This window comes from Canis aureus, chromosome 7 (genome assembly GCF_053574225.1).
Source record: "Canis aureus isolate CA01 chromosome 7, VMU_Caureus_v.1.0, whole genome shotgun sequence".
NCBI lineage: Eukaryota > Metazoa > Chordata > Mammalia > Carnivora > Canidae > Canis > Canis aureus.
In genome coordinates, this window is record NC_135617.1 from 17,110,105 (window position 1) to 17,137,626 (window position 27,522).

Consider the following 27,522-nt stretch of genomic DNA (forward strand, 5'->3'; position numbering starts at 1 on the left):
AGTGCACATGGTAGAGGCTCAAGCTATGCTTGCTGAATGAACTCATTTCATCTTTTTCAGCTTCCCTGGCCCAGGCCAACCTAACTGGCCACTTCCCTCTCTGTGCCTCCACCCTGCCGTCTGCAGATTTCTAATACAGCACTTGTCACTATAAATGCCCTTTGATTATAGATCAGCCTCCTTCTACTAAATCTAAGCTCCCTGTACCGAGGATTGCATTGTGTCCCCGGTATCTAGCAGGGAACAGATGCTGAACACATGTGAAACAATGTCCATGAGCTTTTTCTGTTTACCTAAAACTAAGCAAAAGAGAACAGGCCATGTCTTTCCAACATACTCTCCAATTCTGAACATCATTCAAATTGGCCTATTTTTCCTATCTCATTGGCCTCCGTCTTTCACTTCTCTATGTTTTTGTTCTTCCTACACATACACACAAAGGCAAAGCCAGGGGCTGATCAGTTTTCCAAGTGGAAAAACTGGTATTCATGACTAGTGTTGAAAGTGTTAATGGATGAGTGCAATGTAGCAGCTCTCCTGTGGGAAAAAAAAAATATTGCAATCTACCCAAAATGTCTTTTTCATTGTCCAAGAGAGAATTATTTCCTCTATCAATTGGCTATTCAGATCAAAGTAGCTTTGTAAATGATACTTTGTACTAATTATGAGATTGTCACCATTCTCATACATTCTATGACTTCAAAATCCAAGCACCTAGGTAGAGGCAGTGATTTTGAATGGAAATTATAGCTCAGCAACAAGAAACTCTCTTGAGTAAAAGGACAATCTTTTTTATTTTTCTAAAAAGGTTTCATTTCTGTCACACTGCTTCTCACTTGAAATTTAGTTTCTATTCAGAATTATGGTGCATACACTGTTGTTCTTTGGGGAATCTTTTTAAATAGTATTTATTTTCCTTTGGTTTAGGGCTATTTGGCTTCTCTCCTCCCTTCTATTTGTTTCTTATAGTGTGGATGACAAGTTAAATAATAGAAGAAGAGCCATGAAATGTGTCCACAATACTATCCTAGCTATGGAATAAACACTATGTTTCAAGTGCAATAATTCTTAAACCTTATATATTCCCCAAATTCAGTCTTTCTGTGTGGTCTAGGCCCTTAATTAAATCACTAAATGGTTATTCTCCGGATGAACACCTGAAAGTAGTAGGGAAAAATAATGCATGAAAAAGGCAAATACTGTTTTTATTTGCCTTTATTTGGGGGTTATATTCAAATGTGATTACATTTGTGAAGCAAAATATTAGGTGGTGTGGACATGTGTGGGAGGACGCAGGACAGTTTGGGGGCTGTGGGTAGACCCTGTGGCCCTTCCACCACTCTTCCCAAGCCAGGATAGCAAGAGAATGAGTGTCAGCCTTTATGATGGTCCTTGGTGGGGTTCTTCTCATCTATAGCATAGTGACTGGCTGTTGTTGTATTAGCAAGTCTTTCTCTCTATCTCAATTAAGCAAATACAAATAATTAGTGATCAAAGTTCATACAAGATTTTCTTTTTTTCTTTAAGATTTTATTTATTTATTCATGAGAGATACAGTAAGAGAGAGGCAGAGACACAGGCAAGGGAGAAGCAGGCTCCCTGCAGGAAGCCTGATATGGGACTCGATCCTAGGACCCCAGGATCACAATCTGAGCCAAAGGCATATGCTCAACCACTGAGCCACCCTAGGTGCCCCACAAGATTTTCTTTATTTTACAATTTTGAGCAGATTTAATCCTATTGCTGAATTCTCTTGCATTCAAATATAGTTTCTTGAATGGGAAATCAATGTGTATACAGCCTTACGGTATACAGGGTCTGCACGTTCACTGCACACAACCCACAGCCTAGCTTATGCATGTCACAGCCAAGGGATGTGTCTTGATGTGTGCCAACAGTGACACAAGGTGCAAATCAATCATGCATGTTTCTAATATACAAAGTCTATCTTTGTTTTAGCCACACCCATGCATTCCCTGTCCTGTCAGTAACCTCTTGCCCTATGATTACACTGCGGTTACACTGCCATAGCCCTGGCACAGGAATTATACAGAACACAGGAAATATCCATGATTCCATCTACTGTAGACTAGCCCCAACATCTGCCCCACTCATACTCTTTCCCAAATCTAGGAGTCCTTGTTAAACTGACAAGATTTAGAAATCTGATGGGGATGTTTTGATTTAATAACACTAAGAACGCAAAACATGGCCTTATTAACACTGATTTCTCTTGCTGCCTCATCAAGTTCTGAGAACATTATGGACTTGTGAAATAAAAATAAGCATCAGCAACCTGTATCCGGATGGAGCACTATGACTTGTGTTCAAGATAATAAAAAACTTCTCTCAAGGTCAAAACAAAAGTAATGCCATTTTGATTTCCTGAACCTTTTCTCCCTCTAAAATGACCAAATTGAACAAGATTTCCAGATTTTTCTAGGTAATAACATTCAACAGATAGGACTATTTGAACAATGCTGTTTTGCCACCATAGTTATGATCCTTCATATCCAATTATTGATGCCCTTCAAGTTATACCCTCCTTCAAAATGTCACCTAAATTATTACGCATCAATACTACAGATAAAGATGATCAGGAGACATAGTTTCTTTTCTATGACCATCATGTAATAGCATACTTGAAACTTGAAGTTCTATTATAAAATGTTGACATTACATCACATTTTGAGAACTGCTATAAATGAAAAGTCACCCTTGTAATGGAAGTCAAAAATTAAAAAAAAAAAAAGAAACAAAAAAAACAACCCTACTCCTAAATCTAACCCAAATAGCTTGAGATACCTACTCTGCACCCGAAACTAGTATGGTTTGATTTTTAGCAATGTTAATTACAAGTTAAGTTAAAACATTGTGTTAGCTCCTCATAGGGACCAAGTACCAAGTCAGATACGATAATATGAAGCCCCTTGTCACTGGCTGAATCCTAATGCTTCCTACTTCAAGTCCCCGGTAGCATACCAACTAACTTGTCTCTAAGCTATTCATGCATGTATCTTCCAACAAGCTAAAATGTGTCCAGTGGACTAGTAAAAACAGGTTAGCATCTTAAGATTTTTGTGTCCTGGGCAATGCCAATCATAATACCTTTATCACAGATTGTAACTGAAAAATACTTGTTGGATTATGAGTTTTAAAAAGCCACTCATTTTTTAAAAAGCACACCCATGACTTCAAATGGAAAGAGGAAATGACAGTTTCTCATGGGTATGATTTTAGAGTTGGGCAAATAAACAGATCTCCTACAATTAACTAAGAAAGGTGCTCTCAAATATTTGATCTGAGCATAAGTAATTCTCTCCTGATGTCAATCACACATCAGGTTTTTCATATGCCAGATACATATGGTGGAAAGGTCACTTGTGATGCCAGATACATCAGGCCCAGCTTTTACAGTGAATCTAGGGCCTTCTGACTTTTCACATACTGGGTGGTTTTGGGTCTTTTTTTCCCTTCCCAGAATGCTGAAAAAGAACCTTACCTCTCTTGGCATTCAGTGATAACCAGAAATATACAAATGTCCATTCTGTGGCAAAAGTATATTGTTTGTGAAGCATTTAAAGACTGATTCAACAGAACTTTAAAAAGCTTGGAAGAAAAGGGAAGTTCTGTATTATATATGCTTTTTCCCCTTCTGAGGCAAGAAGACACAGAAGGGAGGGACAACCAAGATCAGATTCCACTTCTAAGAAAGCCAGCAAGCCAGCCCATTCCAGCTAGAAGGACTGTCCCCTCTTCTTACTTCTAATCACAGGTGCGACTTGTATCATTTGTTTAACCCTTTGCAGTGGTCACATATTTTCCTCCCCAGCTATGTATAATGGTAGACTGTACCTGTACTTTAGATCTGTCTCTCTGTCTTTGCAGCTACTTGGTTTTCACTGATGGATAGGCAAGAAAGAATGTAGGCCCTTTAAGAATTTAACTCTTAAAAAAAAAAAAAAAGAATTTAACTCTTACTGCTTTTATTTCTTAGTTTACAATAAACATATCCTACTCCTTAAAATATTGATATTTTAATTTCATTAAATATTGAATACATTGATGAAATATTTTAATATTAAAATAATTAAGACTCTTTTAAAGTACATGCCTAGAATGTTAGCCGCCTTGGAAATAAATATGGTAGCCCAAAGAGAGAAGTTATTGTCTAAACTTTTCATAACCCTATGTTATTTTTAGGCTATCCTTCAATATCAGCTGTTTTGCTATCTTATTCTTTATGACTCAGAAAAATTATAAGTTCAACTGGTTGTGCATATTTATTTGGCTTTATAATTTTATCTTTTCCCTGTCTCTTTTACTAGGTCTTAAGTTGTGGTGACGAGGAGCCAGTGGCATCTTCAGTTTAGAGGTGTGGGGAAAGCATAGGATTTGAAGCTGGACTCATCTGGATGGCCTCAGCAAATGTGTAACCTCTCTGAGTCTAATTTTCTCAAATAAAAATTGCAAAAGTGATCTGTGGTTAAGGATTCCCAAAAAGCATGTAAAATGTCTTCCTCATAGAAGATGCTCAACATACAGTAGCTATCTTATTATACTGTACTTTTTAAAATGCTATTAACAGTGCTTAAACTGTAGCTTTGAATATTCCATAAATTTTATTCACTGACAGGGTGAAGGGAAGAAAACACTTGAAATGTTTAATGTGGTCTTAATTTTTCTACAAATATCAGCAAAAATCATAGTTGTCATGTAAAATTGTTCATTTCTTTTTGCATTTAAGAAAACTTCACCAGAGATAACCAAGGAGAACAGATTGAGACATTATACTGGACCATCACCAAGTACTTATTACTAGAAAATACTCTGGTTCTCATGCTCTATGTTACACATAGCAGAAATAGCACATGAAGAAATCTAAGGATGGAAGAGCTATATTTCTTTATGACCTTCTTTGAAAGATAAACTCCTTGGGGAAATACAATTTATTCAGATTATCAAGACCCTGCTGTGCAAATCTACAGTCTGGGAGCACACTATGGAGATCAAAAAATATTTACTTTATTCTGTTGGGTATAAAAGCTTTTAATGAATGCATAATTAAGGCAAAAAAGTGTGTACAGCTTTAGAAATTCCACTGCTGAGCCAGGCCATTAATATCCAAGGCACCATACCCAGTTGTGATTCCACCTGTTTCCTATTTGGATTACAACCTAGTTATAAATCAAGGTATTACGTGACTACAGGACCTGGTGCTGCAGAAAAGGATTGCACTCCAGGAGTAGAGGAAGCAGCATGAAGGGCTTTGTTGTGGGTATGTGGGGAAGGGCTGGCCCTTTGGAACATGTTGAAACAAACAACCAAATAAACAAAACCCAAACATTCTAATAGCCTGGGGATGAGTCATGTAGGAAAAAAATTAGCATGTATATCATGTATGCAAAGAGATCTGTGATTTTTCTCTATAATATTTTATATCAGGGTCGATAGGGTAAAGTTAATTTTTATGAAAGAAAAAAGGAGCAATTCATTGACAATGCAGACCAGATTACTTGTAATATGATAAAATAACAAAAGCAGGTATTTTTATCTGGCATACCTTATTTTTATTTCTGCATAAATATACAGAGATATAAGGATACTTTTGTTATATAAACATATACATATATATGAACAACTATATGCACCTATATATTCTTATATTTATATAAATATGTATATGATACATTCTGATTCAACTAAAACAAAATATTAGCAGCAAGTAAAAAAAATACAATGGGAAAAAAACCTCAGCATGCTCTAATTCTTGGAGTCTTTGAAGACCTATTTAAATATATTTGTGGTGTATAACAGAGGAATTCTACAATTAGGTTACTAATACATTTTCATAATCAGTTGTATGCATAATATCCAAGGCTCATGAATAATTTTATACTGTTCCTCGGGAAAGTCTGTAGTAAGCTGGAAATCCAGGAAGGAAGCATAGAGACATGGCCACATCAACAACTCATAATTCCAGCTCCTGTCACCATGTGCTTCAAAATGCTATTGCAAAGTTTACTAAAGCTGGCTCAGCACATCAAGCAATTACCATTGAATTATGAACTAGAGAGGAATGTAATGTACACATAGTTTTCTTACTTTAATTGAAAATAGTCTATCTCTGCAAGTGGGGCTTTAAAACAAAAATTTTAGTAACCATCAATGTTTTTTGAACTATGAGAGGCAAAATCAGGTTAACATTTTTTAAAGAAAAGCAGAAGTAATTATGATCTATTTCCTTACTTAGCTCTGGTACACAAATCAGAGTGGTGAAAGTTAGTTCAATTCTGCAGACTTTTTTGTTTTTTAAGATTTTATTTATTCATGAAAGACACACAGAGAGAGAGGCAGAGACACAGGCAGAGGGAGAAGCAGGCTCCATGCAGGGAGCCCGACGTGGGACTCAATCCCAGGACTGGGGGATCATGCCCTGAGCCGAAGGCAGATGCCCAACCACCAAGCCACCCAGGCGTCCCTCAATTCTACAGACTTTTGATAACCTGCCAGTTATCCACATAGACTGTCTTTGTCATTATTATCCATAAAATGAGGATTGGAAGGTTTTTTTTACTGTTTGGTTGTTTTAAATCTGAATTGTTTTGACTTTTTATATTTTGGATGCTGTGAAGGATACATACATCAATATTTTTATGAGTACAAACTAGGATCAATTTGAATTTATCTGAATATGACGATGCTTTTGAAATCCAAATAGCAGTGATTTACCAGGCATGTAATTGAAGTGACATGGTGTGGCAACAGTATCTCAAGCAGTGGTTCTCAAACTCTGGTCCCAGACCAGTAACATCACTGTCAGTTGGTAATTTGCTAGAATGCAGGTTTTCAGTCTTTGCCAGACCTCCTGAATCAGAAACACTAGCAATGGGGCCAGGAGTCTGTTTTAACCAGCCATTCAGGTGATTCCACATATACTCAAGTTTAAAAACCATTAATACACAGTATGCATTTGAGTAAAGAAAGGAATAACTCTAACTTCTATATACAAATATCTACATATGTATGTATGTTCTTGAAGCAGAACTGATTGTCTCACCCTAGTCCTTCATCCCAGTGTTGGATGTGGGCAAACATTATACTGAATGCACGGGCTGAGGCCAGGGTACCTAGAGCTGAATTAATGATTCAGACAAGCACTCATTTTCCCAAGACTTGAGCACTTGTCCCTCAATGTGAGAAAAGGCCAGAAATCTGCTCTAAAGGACATTTGTAGATATAGAATAAGAAAGGGGTGAAGAAGTCTAGAAGACAGCTGGAGGAAGGGTGGGCATGTGAATAGCAGTCCCCTAGTAAGGAATAATTTACATTTTTCTTCTTTTAAACAAATGCACTGCTTTCATTTTCCCTAGTCAGGAGATCTTAGGACACCATGCAACTACATTATATAAAGTTCCTGTCACAGAGAGCTTTCACAGCACATGTAGAAGGACTGCGAGCAAACCTGGGTTTTTAAGCAACTACCACGCACTAAGCTAGAAATGAAGGATTTTCTTCCATTTTTTTCTTGAATTCTATGTATGAGAAAAGGGCAAGATGCCTTATTTACAGGAAGGGTAGGAGACACAATAAGACAAAACTGCCTAATTACAAAGCAGTAATACCAATGTAATGTGGTTGCTTTTAAAAGCGTCAATTTTACTATTTGTTAAAGTACAATTTCAGTGTGAGGTTTTCACAATTCAGAGGCAGGGAGAAAGTGATGGTTCATCTAAATTATTTGCAGCTTTTTTCCCTAGAACAATACATGCACTTCTACAAAAATCAAAGAGAAGTGGCTGAAAGAAAAAAAACACCTCTTACAGAATGGTGATTATTTTCAAAATTTTCAGGAACAGACTTGTCCAATATGCTGTCAATTGGAGGTAGGTAGTAAAGTTGCTGACATTTCCAGGAATGAAGGGAGACAAGAGTAAGGGAAAGAGGTAAGAAGGTAACTGTAGAACTAAGAGAGGAATTCACAAGTGAAGCATTCCATTCTATTGGCTCTGGTTTCGAGGGCACCTACTGCAGGTAGGATACTTTACACGCACTAGCTCACTGAATCCTCCAACGTCCCAAGAGGTAGATTATATATTAGATACCATATCTGTATTTTACAGATGAGGAGTGGGGGCAAAGAGGTTAAGTAGCTTGCCTAAGGTCATATAACTCTAGGACATGAACTTATATCATGGGGAGATAGATAAGTAAATCAACACAAACAATATAGTGTGATCGGCACCCTGGGAGACTACTCATAATTAAAGAAGAGGAGACAAATTTGACTCCAACTAGGTGGACTGACCAGGCAACTCTGGAAGAGGAGATAATACATGAGCAAAGTACTGAAAGAGGAATTTGTACAGTAAAAAAACAAAGGAAGAATAATACATGGGGAAAAAAAGGCTTCATACAAAGAGTTTCAGGTACAGAGAAATGTATGAAGTTCATAATGACTGTGGCATCGCATATAGGTAGTAAATTTTTTTTTTTTAAAAAAGGCTAAGAGATAGGAAGTTTCATAATAAAGATGGGGCCTGTGTGTCAAATTAGGAGAAATGAACCTTATCTAGAGGCTGTAGTGAATCTCAGTGTGGTGACTAATGAATGATTTTAAGTATGACTGTGACATAATCAGGTCTTTTCTTTCTTTTTTTTTTTTTTAACAAATCAAGCAGAATTTTTAAAAGTTATTTTTACAAATCAATCAAACAGAATTTTAAAGGAGGTGCCAGAGTGTGGCAAGGGTAAAGGCAGGTTCGTTGGATACCAGGAAGCTTCTTTAGTTCAGGAAATAATGAAAGTTCAAATTTAGATAGTAGTAATAGAAAGAATGAGAGGGATTTAAAATTAGGAGGGTTCACACAAAAGCCTGTACATAGTTGTTTATAGCAGCTTTATTCATAATTGTCTGAACCTGGAAACAACCAAGAAGTCTTCCAGTAGGTTACCAGATAAATAAACTGAGATACATCCAGGTAATGGAATATTATTCAGTGATAAAAAGAAATGAGCTATTAGGACACCTGGTTGGCTCAGTCTGCTAAGCACTGGACTCTTGATTTCCACTCAAGTCATGATCTCAGGGTCCTCAGATCGAGCCCCATGGAGGGCTTTACACTCAGTGCACAGTCTGCTAAAGGTTCTTTCCCCAGTTCCTCCACCTCTACTCCTTATACTTGTGCTCCCTCTCTCTCTAAAATAAACAAAACCTTTAAAAAAAAAAAAAAGAAAGAAATGAGCTATCAAGTCACAAAAAAAGATATAGAGGATGTTTCAATGCATATTACTAAGCAAAAGAACCCAATCTGAAAAGGCTACATTCTGTATAATTCCAACTATACAACATTCTGGAAGAGGCAAAACTACATAGGCAGTCAAAAGATCAGTAGTTGTTAGGGATTGAGGTGGGGAGGGGAGGGATGAATAAGCGGAGCACAGAAAAATGATAGGGCAATAAGACTACTCTGCAGGATACTATAATAGAGATACTTTTCATTATACATGTGTCCAAACCCACAGAATGGACAAGAGTGAACCATATAATGTAAATTGTGAACTCTGGGTGATAATGATGTATCAGTGGAGGTTTATCAATGACAGCAAGTGGACCACTGTGGTGGGGGACATTGATAATGAGAGAGGTTATACGTATGTGGAGGTAAGGTTATTAATAGGAAATGTCTATATCTTCCTCTCAATTTTGTTGCAAACCTAATGCTGCTCGAAAGAAGTGTGTTTAAAAACATTAAAGAGATGGAGTTGAAAGGTCTAGGTGACAGCATATGTGGCCCACAAGGAGATAATGATTTTAGGATGACTCCTGGGTTTCTGGCTTGGGTTCGCACTCAGAAAGCTCAAATCCTGGGATATCCAACAGGAAATGCTGATTAGGCAGTTAGCCTAGAGATGATAAACACATTCTTCTCGGGTACTGTAAAAATAGAACACATTAGGGAGATAAGAAAGAAAAGGAACAAGGTTGGAAATCTATTATGTAACCAGGAGATAGGGATCCAGCTTGGGTTTTAGGAAAATAAATTGTTTTGTGGGCCATAAAGTAACTTATATTGTACAGCAAGGTATTGATAGGCAACAGGCAGGGGGCATAGCTGACTTATTGCAGGAATGTTCCAGAAAGATAATCCAGACCTGACTGGTGTCAGTGATAATGAAGATTTCAAAAACAAGGCATATTTAACAGCTGTTTAAGAAGCTAACCCAATCAAATTTAATAGGATTCATGAGACTGTGTTGCTGTGTAAGATTACACCAAGGCTTCTGGTTTGGGTTACTGTAAAGAATGATAGGTCCCTAACAAAGGCAGGAGAAGAAGCGGGTGTGTGAAACTGGGAGCAGATGAATAGGAAGTGCGTGTAGGATGCCAAATGTTGAATGAGCACAGAGGTCCGGTGCTCTGGAGAGGGGACTGCAATAACTAGCCCGCGTGTGGATGAAAGAACGACCGTAAGTAAAGAGTACCAGCGTGGCGCTGCTGTGCCCGGAGGGAGAGTCAAGGAGCCGCTCAAAGAAGAGCTTATATAGGATCTGAATGAAAAGAAGAATTAGGAGAGAGTCTTGAGAAAAGAAAACTGTAGCAAAGAGTGGAGCTACCAATGTGGAAATACTGGAGAGCAGTCGCATTAAGACACCACGAGGGGCCCACTGCGTTTGATAATTAGGCGGCTTTGGGACCTTTGTTGGACAGCTGTTGAGGAGTAATGAGGCAGAGGACTGAGTTCAATAGGACTGAAGAATGAATGGAAGATAAGGAAGTGCAGACACTGATCACAGTTTGATAGTGAATGCAAGAGTGTTGCGATACTGAGAGAGGAAGAAAAGTTTCTCCCATCTTATTGATCCTATTTTAAAAACGAAAGGAAGGAGCCAATGGAGAAGGACACATTGAAACCACAGGGAACACAGAAGGCCCCTGGTAAAGTAAGGAGCAGCAAGGCTGTTTGGCCTTAGAGGAAAGTGCCGACACTTAACTATGGGTAGAAATATCTGCAGGTGGATGGTGGGTGGGAGGAGGAATATCTTCAATGAAACCCAGATTTTCTTGTAATGCCTCTAATTTCCAAGTATTAAAAATAGAATTAGGGGCACGTGGGTGGCTCAATGGTTAAGCGTCTGCCTTGGTCTCAGGTCATGATTCCAGGGTCCTGGGATCGAGTCCTGCATCAGGCTCCTAGCATGGAGTCTGCTTCTCCCTCTACTTGTGTCTCTGCCTCTCTCTGTGTCTCTCATGAATATATACATAAATAAAATCTTTAAAAAAATATATAATTAAATGAGATTTATATTTGTTTGCTTTGTACATTGATTCTGAACTCTGGCATTAATAAAACATTGCAAACATTTTGCTTTTGAGAAAAATAGGCCGAAAGTAATTTTAAAATGGCCCAGCTAGCAATAGTTAACTAGAATAAAAATTACTAGCATTAGAAAAATCCTTCGAGACAATCTTTTTCTCATTAAAAACTTACAAACAAGGATGATAGAGTCCACCTCAGATTATCCACATAATAAATTAAAATGCCAAAATGACTTGCCTGGCCAACCAGCATGCCTGTGGGCGGTCACTACTGATATCTTTGGCACGGACTTAGGGTATAAAAGTCAACCTAGTGGCATATGAAAAAATTAACTGCGATCCTAAAATGGTTACTAAAAGATCTTATGATACATATTAGAGTCAAATATTAATGATATTTGGCAAATATGGTAGTCTGTGCCAGACAGCAAATATTCTTGATTAGAACAAATAATCAGTAGTTAGCTATGATTAACTAGGACTGATACATCTCCACCCTTTCCGATCATTTTCGCTGATTAAAAAAATATCCAGAAGATTAAACCATTTGTAATATATTTTTCCAAACTTTGTACTCCTCCAAATACAAGAGTATCGGCTCCAGTGAACTCTGGAACAGCATGTGGTTGGTGTATTTGATTAGAGGCATATTAAATATATATGTTGATATAATCATTTGTCTTATCTAATGTGGAAAAAAATACCTCAGTGTTGGAGAAAAATGAGCATGAGTTTGAACTTCTCATCCTTGAAGATAAATTATTCTATTCAGAACACTCACTATATATTATATATTTAGGAGACACTGTTAATTTAATAATTAAAATTATAATAATACATTGTTTGGAAGAGATAACCTTCTATAAGTCATTGTAGTATTACTTGGTTAAAAAAACTGACAACTCTATTATATTCTAAAATATGCAAGATCCTCAGTGCCAAATGCAGTCCTCACAGAAAGTATTTTCAGCTTATAAAAATGTATTCAATGAGTAAAACTAATGAAAGACTGACTTATTAATATATTTTCCTCTCATAATACAAAATCTTAATATTGAACAAGCGAGACAAAATTACTGGATACACATTCGCTCCCTGAACTGTGTCCCTCCAAAATCCCTATGTGGGAGCTCTAAGCCTCCAAGTGATAGTATTTGAAGATGTGGCCTTTGGGAGGTAATCAGGAGATAATTTAGAAGATGAGTGAGGGTGGGGCTCATGTGACAGGATTAGTGTCCTGATACTAAGAGACACCAGAGGGTCTGCTGCCTCTCTACCAGACAAGGACACATCAAGAAGAAAACCATCTGCAAGCCAGGAAGAGGGCCCTCACCAGAACCGACCACCTGGCACCCTGACTTCTGACTTCCAGCGTCCAGAACTGTGGGAAATAAACGTCTGCTGTTTAAATCACCCAGCCTGGGACATTTTGGTATGGCTATACGCTGACAAATACACATACTGAGCTCCCGTGATGAGAAGGGAGGGTAAGGCACGGAGAGGAGTTAGGCCTGCTAGCTGCCTTCCAGGGCCCTGCCATTAACTGAGGTGGAACATTCTCCAAGCATATTAACCCATGAGGAAATGGATGCAAAAGCAGCAGTAGGGTACTTTCAGCTTCTGTGAAGCTATTTTTAAGGATCCAGTGCTTCTTAAAATAGAAAGCAGAAAATATATATTCTTGGTAAAAGAACAATAAAATCGCCATTCATGAAAAAAAAAAAAAAAGGAACAAAATATCCAGAATTCTTCCTAATACCTCACGAGAGAATAACATTCTTTAAACCTTTGTACCTTCACTGAAGAGAGAAAAATGACTAATTCTCACGGTAGCCCATTTAGTGTAAAACTAAATGAAGACAAGGGATGACTAATAAGCATCAGTCACAGAGGAGGGAGATTTAGGGCTGGAAGCCGCTTGCTCCCTCCCGCTCCTTTACGTTCTTGGCTCCAGAATGATTAATAGTAAGAATTTTGGCTTTGCTTTACGAGATGATCCAAATGTGCACACCGTAAGCAGAACAACACCTTCAATCTGGTGAAATGATCTTTTACACTTATAAAAGCAGGAAATAAAACAAATGAAAAAAATGATAAAACAAATTCTCTGTTTTCCTTGCAGTGATAAAACGCTCTACCTAGAGCGCGCATGTCCCTTCCCTCTCCTATCACAGCAGCACGTCTCCTCTTTCAGGTCACGTCTTCCACATAAAAGTGCTAAACTAATGCCGCTTAATGACAAATTAATGTCCATGAATAAAAAATACACCTCTAATAGCATAGAGTAATTTGCCATTACAATATCATCATTGGACATGCCCCTGGTTTAATACGATGTATTTAATTCATAACCTAATGAGTGATATATAAAAAGAGGGAGATGAACCCTGCAATTACATTTATGTGAGTCTGTCACCTTATTTGTAAAACCTTAGAGTCATTTACATTCAAATTAGAACAAATGAGTGATTTCACAAAGTGCAGTGATAAATGACCACAGCAGCCCAAGACAAAACTGTATTTCCTGTGAACACATTAACAGTTTCCTATTATTTGTTAAAAATTACAGTGCATATTGCCCAGTGTGGTGTGAATAATGACTTTTTTACTGATTAGGTCAGAAGACTAATATGTAGCAAAATAAATAATTTTTCTTTTCATTTTTTCTGATTTTTTGCTTTAAATTAACTACTGAATTCTGGTGGATTCATACTGCCACCTGCTGCCTAGGAATAGCTACTAAGAGTATTCTATCAAAAGGAGTTTATTCACCACTTAGGTGGCCTTATTTAGAGAGTCTATACGACCCGTCTTTCTTTTCAATATATTTAAATTGCATATTATCCTAAAGGCTGATACTTGGAGAACAAACAAGCAAGAACCTCCTGCTAATTAAACAAAAGGATATACTATTTGCTATTTGGGAGAAGTGGTACAAGATGTAAAAAGTTGTTTTTTTTGTGTGTGTGTTTTTTTTAAGCTAACTATGAAAAAAAGATATTTTCAGCAAAGCATGTATCACTTTCAGGGGCTACAACACAAAGTTACCCTGATCTTGCGAGAGGTGCATCAGCAGAGTGAGTGTGGGATGGTTTCCCTACTCCTGCTCCTTGCACAATCTGAAGGGGACTGAGAGGTTCTCTGCCTGCCACCTCACCTTCTCCCCTAATGGCAAGTCCAAAATGAAAGCTCACCTTAGAGGGCAGAACACGGTAGGCTAGGGAAGGCAGGAAGGCTGCTGAGGAGGCTGGGGAGGAACAAGCCTGGCCTCAAAGATGAAGCTAAGGAGGCTCCAGAGTGGTCATCAGGGGAGCTCATGGGTGTTTCCACAGGATCAACACCCTAGTTCTGAATTTAAGTCTCTCCATCTGTAAAAAGTAAATAATGCTTACCTGCTTTAAGGGATTCCTTAGCAGAGGGAAAATGAGAACCACTGTCCAAAATGCTTGGTATGGAGAGGACTTCGACAAATGCTGTTTCCTCACCTTGAGAAAGATAATGAAGGCTCTGGGGACTATGGTTTGGCATGGAGAAAGGCTAGAAACAAGCAGACCCCTCAGGAGGACATGGGGAACTCACTATAATCTAGCACTAGTAATGAAAGCCCCCCCAAAAGAGTAAGAGCTTTACTGATGAAGAAAAGGATCAGGTCTGAGAGGTATTTGGGAGGTAGAATTAACTCTGCTGATTGGATAGCACAGTGAGGAAGGAGTCTGAGACGATGTCGAAATTTCTAGACAACTAGTGGATTAATGGTACCATCCACAGAGAAAAGGACAGGGTTTCTCATGTTAAGTTTGAACTACGTGTGTGATAGGTCAGTGGAGATGTTCAGCAGCTCATTTAAAAAGTCTAGGAAAAATCAGAGTTTGTGAAAACAAACCAGATTCCAAAAGTCTGGAATGTTTACCTGAGGGACTTGGTAAACCAAGGGACTCATAGGCACCAGTACCTCTGTAGCCCATCACTCCTCAGGGCAGTCTGCAGAGTTTCCTTTATAAGATTTAAAATTGTGAATAGCATGTATAGAAACATGTATACTCTGAAAAGCATGGTAATTCCTGCATTTTACTAGACCCATTTTGAAGACAATAACTGCACTTTAATGAATGTAATAAACTGCATCTTTCTGATGATTTTTTAAAAAAGCACAACGTACAAGAAAGGGGAGCAGAAGGAAGAGAAGGGAAAGAAGCATTCACATTTTATTTGGACCTTGATCTCAGCGGATAAAAAGTCCAACAGGTTCTATGTATTAAGAATACCCCGACAGAGCAAAGTCCTCTAGAACTGTGCAGGCAAGAGGGTGAGGAAGGATGCAAACCCGAGCTGTTGTAAACAGCTCAGAACAATAGGCTACTGCTGTAGCCACTGCCTGCCCCAAGACCCCTCCCCAACTAACACACATCTTAGGCACTGCCAGCCTCCCTGTTTATTCCACAAACATGCGCTGAGAACCTGTGTTCACAAGGACCTGCCATCCAGAAGGCTTGGGAACTAAAAATGAGGAAGGTGAATGCTCCACATCATAGGAGGCTAATTCACGGACTGTCCTCACTGGGGGGGGGGGGGGGGGGGGGGGACACTGTTCCACTGTTCCTGTGGCTTAAAACCCCTGCCCTCATCAGCCTCCCAAAGGAAAAGCAAGAAAAAGGAGAGCACAGGGGTGTCTGGGTGGCTCAATTGGTGAGGCTCTGCCTTTGGTTCAGGTCCTGACCCCAGTATCCTGGGGTGGACCCCCTTGATAGGCTCCGTGCTCAGTGCATAGTCTGCTTCCCCTGCTCCCTCTGCCCCTCCCCCTGCTCGTGCTTTCTCTCTCTCTCTTTCTCTCTCTCTTTCTGTGTGTGTGTGTGTGTGTGTGTGTGTGTGTGTGAAATAAATAGAATCTTGAAGAAAAAAAAAAAGGAGAGCACACAGTGACCTCAAAGTATCTCTTCCCTTTGCTGGGGAGTAGCAGCATTCACCCTTGTGCAGAGGAGTTTCAGGCCAAGGTAATGGCAATAACCCAAAGACTGGTGTCAACCCAGGCCTCAGGCATGAATGAGCACCAGAGGACAACAGGAGGTATCAGAGCAGATACCTTTCACAACCCTGGAAGAATACTGAAGAGAGAGTGGTAATTTGAAAATAACAAACAAGACCAGACATCTTAGTAGGGAAGAATGGCTTCACAAACTCTAGTTGGATAAAGTACTGAGCAGGAATGGAAAAACGGCTATCCTTCATTGATAGGGCACAACTTTTTTTTTGTTTTTTTAATTTGAGAGAGAGAGAGAGAGAACAATGGGAGGAGCAGAGAGGGAGGGACAAGTACAGTCTACGCTGAGTGCAGAGCCAGATGCAGGGCTTGATCCCACAATGCTAAGATCATGACCTGAGCCAAAATCAAGAGTCAGACGCCAACTGACTGAGCCATCCGGGCACCCCAATAGGGCACAACTTCTAAGTATATTTTAAGCACTAAAGATTTTCATTTAAACAAAAAACATGTTTATATACCCAATAAAATGGTCCCCTATGAAATTAAGAATGAGTTGAACAATAATACCAAAACACAGTAAATAGGTATAGTTAACAAGATTACGTCAAAATGTAAAAGCAGACCGACCCAGACTAGTAATTTTACAATCCTAGATAAAGAGAGGAAGGATATGCATTTTCAAAAGACTGACATTATGAGGAATTCTATATACACATGGCTTTGGTTCTCCTATAGCTAAAGTTTTCTTCCATATGTGGGACATCTTGTAAAATCACGGATAAAAAGGAAAAATAAAGTTCCATGAGAGAACAAAATGAAAACCTTGGAGAAAAGAAAGTGAAATTTTCAACCACTGATCAAGCAGGCTAATAATAAGCAAACCTTCCACAAAATATATCTGTATGTGAGGTACAGTTTTTCTTCAACAAAACAATGAGCTACAGAGATTAAGTTCCAAAGTGCACAAATCACTTGGTATCTCAACAAATTCATCTGATGGGACAGGAGAAAATACCCATGAAGTTCCGAAGTTCATCTGGAATTCCTGTTTATAGACATTATAGGTGTAGGTAAACACACACACACACACACACACACATATACACACACACTTTAAATATGCATCATGATAATGAGCACTCAACCAAACTTTTGGCAAGATACATCATTGAATATTACTTGCCACGGAAAAAGTGAATCAGGTGATGATGGTGGTTCAAGTTGCGATGTTTGATGTAAAAATGTCAAATAAAAGTAATTTCAGTTTCACAAGTCAAACACACACCTCTGAAGTCTTGTAACCTTTCTTTTTGCTACTTGCAGAAAGGGATTAAAAACAGCTCTCCCATACCATCCAACAATATTGAAGGGAAAAGAAAGGAAAATAAGATGATAATAGTTAAACATTTACTGTTAGATTAAATGTGCTGAGATAATGATAAAACTTTCATACATTGTGTTTGAACTGCTCCTCAGGTGAATGTGGCTGACACTCCCCACACTTTCTCCCCAAGGTTGCTGAGAAGATGAAATAAGATGATATATGAGAAAGCTTTAGAAACTATCTAATGAATAACAGAAGTCAACAATATGGCTATATTTAGAATTAGAAGAAAGGACAAGGAAGAAAAGAAAATAATTGGGCAGGAAAACAAATAGGACTTTTGTACTTACTAATATAGTCACATGCACAAGGATAGTAAAATTAAATTGTGTAGATTTATCATTGTTAAAAATTTATTTTCACTGTTGTTATAATGCTGTAACAAATGCAAGTAAAATTCATGCCAGTGGAGGAAATAAGAGGAGCCCAATACAGGGAACTAGTACTTAATTCTGTAAAATAAAAGCCTCACAGCCATACGGTGTGCTTAAGACATCTCATGTCTTCCTAATGAACCAAAAACTTTTTATCCAAGAAGAAAACAATGGTCTTCGGAATCAGAAAAGCCTATCACTCACCAGCTATATCACCTCTTCCTCTTCTTTGTTTTCTCTTCCTCCCCCTCCCAGAGCCCCTCCAGAGCATCCCAGCAAACCACGGGAAGGATGCACAGGCCACTTATCACCTCTCCAGCACTAATGCCTAGAAAGTTCTCGTGGTACCAAATAATATAGGACTTTGTGATATACTAGCCACTGCTGCTGAAATCTTACATGACTATCCAGCTTTTTGTCCATTTGGGGTTGTTCCTGCAGTCAGACAACATTGCTTCAAATGGAGACCCTTCCCAGGGTCATCTCCCAGAGTCCCAGCAATAAACCTGGAGCATGGCTGTTGAGTTACTCTGCTGCCAAGGGCAGTGGGGACCCGGGGTGGATGGAGAGAGTGGGGAACATGAGAGCTGCAGCTGCCCTCCGGGGAGCCTCTTGGCCTGTGTCCTGGAGAAATTCTACTACCACAAGCCACATGTCCCCCACTGTGATTTTACCTCACAGGTTGGGGAGCAGGGGGTACAGCTGATGACTGCAGGGGTAAGGGCTAGGAAGGGCAAAGCAGCAGCACACAAGTTCACATACCTGGATGAGATAGTGCGAACATAAGTTGAGCAGCTCCAACAGCTGTAGGTGACTGCCAGCTGCCAACACATCCTGGATCACGCCCGGCTCCAGCAAAATCTGTTTGGTTTTTTAACGAAAAGACAACTACCAGTTACTTAAAAATTAATGTTCGCTTAATATGCAAGTCCACTATATTTAAATTGCTGCTTAACAGAGTAGATCTGAATTAACACTGTACTTTATTATGGAAGCCACTTCTTTTTTTCCTATTCTGATGGAGCTTCGGCCCTCACTCAAATAGCTGAGTTGTCGCTTCCAGAACTCATTTCCCGTGTGTAAAGCTCAGCTCTTAGCCATTTATTTTTGCGGGAGGACAAGAACATTTGCAAAGAACAATGTAATAGTCTTAAAATTCTGTTTATGATGGAAGTCATCTTGTAAAATACAGAAGAACCAAATTTTAGTTTTCAAAGTATATTTCACAGTTTTGTAGATCACAGAAAGAGCACAGCTAGCAGATAGTTTACGTCAAGGGCCTGTATGCTTCCCCCTTTCAACAGGAGACCAGAGGAGGCTACTACTCCATTTTACTTCTAAGCCCTAAAAATTTTCAACCACAAGCTTTCATTTTTCTTTTTCTCAATCTCAGATTCTCGAATCCCTTCTATTTCAAATGTAGGATGTAGAAACAGCATTTTCGGGCGACAAGGATCACAGAGAAGTAAAGCTTTCCAAATATACTAGTCAGGTCAATTCTGCATTTTTCTCCCTGGGTAAGTTCAACCTTGTCCCTACTGTTGCCAGCTCCTGAGCCACAAAACAGGGCTAGAGAAAAACACACGACTATATTGACTAGATTCGGTCTATATGCATGAATGCCAGACACAGGGAGGCCTTCAGGGCTACTCCACCATCCCAACCCAGCTCAAAGCTCAGTGGTTCCCGAAGTGTAGTCTCTGGACCAGCAGTAGCATCACCTGAGAATCTCTCACAATTGCAAATTCCTGGGTGCCTCCTCAGACCTAAATGAATCAGAAACTTTTGGGATGAGGCCCAGCAACAAATGTTACAAGGCCCCTGGTAGTTCTAGTGTGCAGGAAAGCCTGAGAAATACTGGTGTGGTCAATTCACTCTACTTCTTCCCTCATGCTCCTTTCTCCTCAAGCTTCCCCCTCCTCCTGTCTCTCCTTACTCTAACTCCATGATCTTCCAAGCCTCCCACCACCAAATCTATCAAGCCACCTACTCCTATTTGTATCAGCACATTTGGCTTTACTCAACACTCCACTTGTGCACTAGATCTCCATCCCTCCCACCAGTAACTGTCCCCTCTTGTTTCCACAGCATTATGTGTTCTCTTCCTACTGATGATAACTCCCATCAGCATACAAATATGCCTCGATAGCTCTTATCTTAAGAAATAAGAATCCCCTCCCCTGACCCCAAGCTTCCTCCATGCCCCCTTCATAGTAAAGTTCCTCCAGAAAGTTGTCCATATAAAACACCACTATTTGCTCTACTTCTGTCTTGAATGTACTCCTGTTTTATTCCCAATGTTCCTCTGAAAATGGTCTCATCAGGATCACCAATGACCTCCAAATCCAACGGCCAAATCTAACAGGGATTCCTCAACATTTAATCTTACTCAAGCCAATAGCAGTTAGCAAAGTCGATCTCTCTCCTTCACTCCCTCTCCATCTCCTTCCCGGATGGTAAGCTTTGGGGACATCCAGAACTCAGTAATCAGATCTCTCCTTTCCTCTCTCTGTTCATTCCATGGATGACCTCATGTAATCCCATGACTTTAAAACTACCTATACTACTACTACTCATTATGCTCACATTTATTTTTTCCCTAGCCCAACCTCACCCTTAAACTCCAGACTCTTATATCCAACTGCCTCTCTCTACTTGGATATCTAATGGGCAGCTCAAATTAAACATGCCCCAAACTCATCTCTTGATCCTCTTGACAAAGCACCAAACCTGCTCCTATCCCAATCCTACCACTGCAGAAAACACCAACTGTCGGTTATTGAGGCTACAGCCCCAGTCAACTCCTGACTCCTCCTGTCTTCCTCATATCTCACATCTGATCCATTGTCAGTCACTTGTATTGGCTCTATCTTCAAAATAATTCCAGAATCCAAACACCACTTATGCAGAACTCTCCAATGACTTTTTCTCTTACTCGAAAAAAAATCCAATCTTCACTATAACATAAAAGTATCTGTGAATATCCTGAGCACCTTCGTATCTACAACTAGCTGCTGTTTTCTCTGCCTGGGCCACTCTTTCCAAGATATCAGCATGGCTCACTCATTCATGTCCTCAGACCATTGCTCAGACACCATTTTACCTGAGAGGCCTTCTCTGGCCATCCGAGGTAAAACAGTACCCTGCTCCCCATCACTCTCATTCCCGATCTCCCCACTTCACTTTACTCTTCCTAGTCCTTACCACCTCTTGACATCATACATATTTATCTATTTGGTTATTTTCTGTTTCTCCACCCACAGAATATAATATCCTTGAGGGCAGGGACTTGGTCTATTTTATACCCCCAGCACTTAGAATAATGCCCAACACATAGCTTTCACTCAATACTGATGAATTTATTTTAATAAATTATTGATGAATTAGCTTATCTCTAGATAGGTTTTTACATTCAGGATTACTTTCATTGATTAGTGTAACATAAGAAGAAAGGGATTATAAATTATATTCTAAACTACTAAAGAAGTGAAAAAGTTAAGCATATGTTGCAAAAATACCAACACTCATCTTATTCTCAAAAATTCTAAAGAATTTTTAGATTCTAAAATCTAAAAAAATTCTAAAGAATTTTATAGTTCCTTTCCCATTTAGTCGGAAGGAGAAACCTGAATTTATCCCACTCCTCAAGGAGAGAGGCTTTGACTGACATTCAGGAAATTATTGCAGCTCCCCTCACAGAAGCAAGGATGTAGTATATTCTTGCAGAAGAGGCATGGCCTAAGGCACAGAATGGGGAATAGATGGATTAGAAAGGTTAGTCTGAGCCTTTAAATCCTGTCAGTTGCGCTTATTTCACACAACTGGCATTCACGATAACCTCCAAGGCTCGGTAATGCCAAACACAAAGACAGATATCACAGACAGACAAGATGAATATTCCACAGCATGTGTAACACGTCCAGCGGGCTCACTCCGAGAAACCCTCGCAGGAGATACCCATACCAGGATTGTTTTTGCCTTTGTTTCTTACTTTTTGTTCTGTAGTTTTTTCTTCTCTCATTATAACATACGTTTTTCTAGAAAATGCTTTAGTACAGGAAATCCCTAAGTGCATTGAAAGGATACAGTCTGGGGGGAAAAGAGAAAGAGAGAGAGAGAAGAGAGAGAAAGAAACAAAACGAGAAACAAACCCTACCAGGAAAGCTGGGTCTCACTTATGGAAAGAGAACAAGTGTTGGCAAGCCCCACTTGCACTGGAGTCTTTCAAATTCAGCTTTGTTATCTTTGGTGACTGGTTGTTCTAACATATTTTTCCAGAGAACTCGTGTTTGGGCAGGAATACAAACAAAGGTTTGATCTCACGATTTACAGTATACTGAATGTGCCTGACACCTGCCCGGAAGAGCTGATGAAAACAGCTTTCTGCAGAAGGAAGGGATCTCAAACACGCCCACTTGCGGAGGACAACTAAGGCAGCTAAGTTTAAGTGCTGCAAAGGATATGCTGGTTACATTTAGGCCTTTCAGAATTGGAGTCCCAACAACATCTAGTCTGGCACTCAAGGCAGGGTCACTGAGGACCACCAGCAGGAAGGGGGGTGTTCCCTGAGAGTCTAGAGAACTCAGTGGCCATGTGGGAGCTCATGTTAGTGGCCTGACACATCCAGTCATTCATCACATTGGAGGAGTTTAGCTCAGACAGAGGTATCAACAGGGGATAATCCAAATATCTGAATAACAAAAGGAATCAAGAAATGTAGGAGGCATAAAGTCAAGTGGTCCAGGATGCAGTGAGGGAAGGTATAAACCATTGAAGCTGCCACACTGCATTGGGTAGTCTTTCCACAGGGACACTCACCTGCTTGGGTGGAAGCAGGGCTGGGGCTTCTCCAGACTAGACAAAGAAATTCTGATGTGTTCTTAGGTGGGATGTGAGTGCCTCTTGTTCACAGGGCCCTCCGGATGGAATATTCTCTCCCTTTCATCCACTCATACCTGACCTCTGGATGCCAGGATACAGGAAGCTGAACGTGAAAGAGGGGAGCTAGACAAGGCTAGCTGGGGAGGAGACAGTCTCACCATAGAACCTCTCCAGCAGTTAGTGGCAAGCTAGGTCGCATGAACTAAAGTCTGCACGTGACTCCTACCCCAAGTGCTGAGACTCAGCACTCATTTTGATCAACTGGGAATAAGAACTCATCAGTGGCTATGGCTATGTCAGAGTGACACTGGGTGGTCTGACAAACTTTTAATAGAAGGAAAAGCCATGAGTGTAATAGAAGGTGGTGGTCTCTAAAGACACCCGTGAGAGTCATTACATCAGAATTCAGTCATGAGGTCAGTCCAGTTGCCTGCCTGGAAGGAGGCACCCTTAAATACTCCAAATCTGTCCTCTGGCCACTAATCTAAGCAGGGTTGGTCGTGGATAGCTGAACTGGCAACAATCTCTAATGAAGGCCCTCCAAACTGGAATAAGACAGGGGCTCCTGGTCCCCCCAATACCCTTGGGCACGACATGGGGCCAAAAAACTCAAGAGGAGAGCGGAGCCTGAGGTGAGATTCTGCGCAGGGCATGATGAGATGGGCAACCTCCCTCAGCCCAGACTCACCCAGCTGGGCTCTGGGAGGGCAGAGTAGGCCTGGCGCAACACACAGACCTCAAGGCATCCCTGGGTTTCCTTCTTCACTCTTCCTCCCACATCACCGAGCATCCACCCCCTTAATTCTCTCTTCTTATTCTTTTTCTTCTCTTTATTTTCTCTCCCACTTTTACCTTGCTTCTTAGATTAGCTACTGGTAGGGACAGCCTTTAATAACCATGGCAAGTCTCAGAGTGACCTTTTTGTTCTTTGTTTTATTTTATTTGAGAGAGAGAGAAATTAGAGGGGCAGGAGAGAGAAAATCATAAGCAGCGTCCACATCTAGCATGGAAACTGACATGGGGCTCAATCTCATGACCCTGAGATCATGACCTGAGCAGAAATCAAGAGCCGGATGCTTAACAGACTGAGCCACCCCCATGCCCTTTGGTGTGACCTTTTTTTCTAACTTGTGAACAGACGTGTTGGCATCTTCAGGAAATCCTGTATCTTGGTTCTTCAAGGCTTTCTTCTTCATTTCTTACTTTACTTTTAAATCACTTACTTCAAGGGACGCCTTGGTGGCTCATTGGTTGGGCACCTGCCTTTGACTCAGGTCATGATCCCAGGGTCCTGGGATCGAGTCCCACCCCACATCAGGCTCCCTGCTGGGAGCCTGTTTCTCCCTCTGCCTTTCTCTCTCTGTCTCTCATGAATAAATAAATAAAACCTTAAAAAAATAGTTACTCACTTATTTCTAGATTGTAGATAGAGTAGGCTGAAGGAGTTGATTACGTGAAAGCCAGGCAACCAAGGTCTCTACCCAACACGTAACTGTGCACACAGGAGCACACGCACTTTTGCTAGCACTACTATAACTGCAAATTAGATGGGCTTAATACTATTGATAAGAACAAATGAGCACACTTTTCTCTTTTTCATGCTTTGTTTCTTTGGGATTTCTTTTCCTGTATGGTATAGTGAAATGGCAAATTATTACAATTTTGAATGTCTAAATCATTAGGTAAATTGCAACAATGCAAATAACTTTCAAATGATCAAATATTTAAGACACATAAATAAAAACATCTGCATACAGCTTTTCAAGAGACTTCTTATAGACAGAATAAGAATACGATCTAGCTGTGAGAACTTGCCATCAATTTAGATTTTGTTTTAAAGCTGTTAGACTATGGGTTTTTTTAATCCACCAGGTGGCGCCTATGTTTAAAGCAAAATTATTTTCTAAATCACTCCTGTATTGTACCTCTATTGCTGACAGCTTAAGTTTATTTTTAAGAACAAAATAATTCAAGTAAGGAAAATAAAACATGAATTGTAGTTTCTAAATGTCTTTATTACTTGGGCAAATGTTCACCAATTTTTGTTGAAATGCTCCATCTGAGCCCTGCTGGTTAGAATTCAGTAGCTCTCCCTAAGTTAGGTCCCAATTTACAGATACAGCTCAAACTTTTTGTCCTTGTATTCAGAAACCATCAAGAAATGGCCACAACCTACTTTTTAGAACTTATTTCCAATTGTGCAACCTATGGTCCCTTTACTTAAACCAATAGCCCATTGTTCTTCACACTGAAGCAGTACTTTTCCTCCACCTTGAATGCCCTCCTAACTTCCTCAATCTCCCTATTTCAAAAATCTTACTCAACCAAGAGTTAACTCAAAGTTCATTACCTATACAAAGCTTTGCAAGATATTCCCTGACCCAGGGATTAATCTCCTGGACTCCAAACTACCAGAGATGCATAGTGAACTAAGTCCATGGGCTCTAGGTCACACTGTCTGATTTCAAATCCTGCCTCCTATACTTGCTGGCTGAATGAGATCAGGAAATCCCCTCAATTCTACATGCCTCAATGTCCTTATCTATACAATGAAAATAACATTTATATCAAAAGTTGGTTTTAAGGACTGAGCAAATGCACATGTATTACAATTGTGTATGGCTATGTGTCGACAAAATGGCTTTAAACAAGTATGAGACTTACTTTTCTCACAAAATGGATTAGGTGGCTTAGAGTACCAACAAACCAGACTTCTTGTATTTTCCTATTTGTCCAATCTTAGCCCATGGTTTCGTGGTCACAAAATGGCTACTATACCTCCAGGCATTGCATTTGTATTCAAAGCATAAAGAAAAAAGACTGCAAAAAAACAAAAATTATGTGCCAGCTCAGTCTGTCATTATTTCTCAGGAAATAATAGATTTCCGACAAACTCTGCACACAGACTTCCATTTGCATTTCATTTGCCAGGACTATGTCATGAAGCTACCAGTAGCTGGAAAAGAACCTGGGAAATTGAATATTCATGGTTACATGCAGTATTGTCCCAAATCAAATTGGAATTTTCTATAAAGAAAAAAGAGGGAACAGATATTGTATAGGCAACCAAAGTGCAGGTCATGACTCTCAGGACAATATCTATTTATGATAGATCAGTGATATCAACTATTATCTGGATTTTTTTCATGCAACGAAGTGTTTTTGCCCTGCGTGGGTTATGTGTGTGTATATGTTAGTTTACCTAGGACATCTTAGTCCACCCTATTTCTTGTTCATTGCTATTGAACATGCTAGAAGGGTGCTCTAGATTTGCTTACTAAAGAAATCCACAGGCTTGACAAATACAGTTCCTGAGGAAAATGTGAATAGATGTCAAAAGCCTCTACGGAGGAGCCTGGTCACATGCTCAGCCTTATCAAGGATTATTCAATTGAAGGAGATAAATAAAAGGACACAAGAGACATTTCAATAACAGTTGAAATAATATGTTTATATAAAGGTAACCTTTGGGTTGGGTAAGGTATATAATGAGTTTGTGATTTGATTACTGATTCTTTAAGTTACAAATTTTGTCAGGTGACTTTCTTCCGGACATACTAGTATAGTTAGACAAATTTTTTAAAGATCTCAATATCGCACCTTTAAAAATATCAATTTACCTTCAATTTCTTTTAAAAAAAAATCAACTCTTCCATGTACTAGAATACGAAAAAATAGAACAGATTTGATTTTGATGATTTTCAGGATTTTTTTAAAAAGATTTTATTTATTCATGAGAGACACAGAGAGAAAGACAGAGACACAGGTGGAGGGAGAAACAGGCTCCCTGTGGGGAGCCCGATGCAGGACTTGATCTCAGAACTCTGGGATCTGGCCCTTGAGCCAAAGGCAGATGCTCAACCACTGAGCCACCCAGGTGTCCTGATTTTCAGGATATTTTTAAAGAATGTCACAAATCACAAAGGTAAAATAATAATAAAAATGTCCTAATAAAAAAAGTGTGGAAATCACTTTGAGATTCTATTATTTTTCTTTATACATCCTCACTTGGTTCATTTGAAATTTCTAAGGTTACAGACAGGTGGAAAAAGCATAACCTTCTCTATGATACCAAGAAGAAATCTGAGAATGGATAAGGACACTAACGCTACATTGCCAGGTAAACTACATGATGCCCTACCTGCAAAAATTTCACTTGTGATCATTCATGCAATTCTGAGGATGTTCCCGTCTATAGATGCTGCTAGTGAAACTGGTTCTTCCTTCCCTATTCTAGGATATGCAGCAGGATGATGGATGAAATACTCCAGCTAGATGCTTAAGCAGAGACAGAAGAAAAAAATCAAATAGAATCATTAAGCTGTGGTATAATTAATGCTGAGATAGTGGCAGGCACAGAGGGCTGTGGGAGTACTTGGCTGGAGACCATTCATTTCATGAACTTGTGAAATAATTCTGCATATGAAAAAAACTTGGTCTTTTTATATTATATGAACAAGCTCCCATTTTTTTTTTGGCCCCTTCTCCGTTAGCATGATCCTGGCATTTCAAAGCTCTGAGATCAATAGTTCTGTCAGAAAGTCATTTCTAACAAAGTTTTCTTCATTATGTTTAAATTAAC

At 39.5% G+C, this 27,522-nt stretch overlaps 1 protein-coding gene across 13 annotated transcripts in view; it reads right to left on the bottom strand.

Annotated features, from left to right (window-relative positions):
* Positions 1 to 27,522, bottom strand: part of KLHL32 (kelch like family member 32) — a 234,664-nt gene that overhangs the window by 87,250 nt on the left and 119,892 nt on the right. For 11 of the 13 annotated variants that reach the window (XM_077903008.1, XM_077903016.1, XM_077903015.1 and 8 more), the window contains one exon: positions 18,822 to 18,920. The exons of 1 other annotated variant lie outside the window; for it this stretch is intronic. In XM_077903008.1, the coding sequence (XP_077759134.1) occupies positions 18,822 to 18,920 (99 nt within the window). Of the gene's footprint in view, positions 1 to 18,821; positions 18,921 to 27,081; positions 27,219 to 27,522 lie in introns of all 13 variants that reach the window. One more of the 13 variants, XM_077903017.1, reaches the window with a different exon arrangement.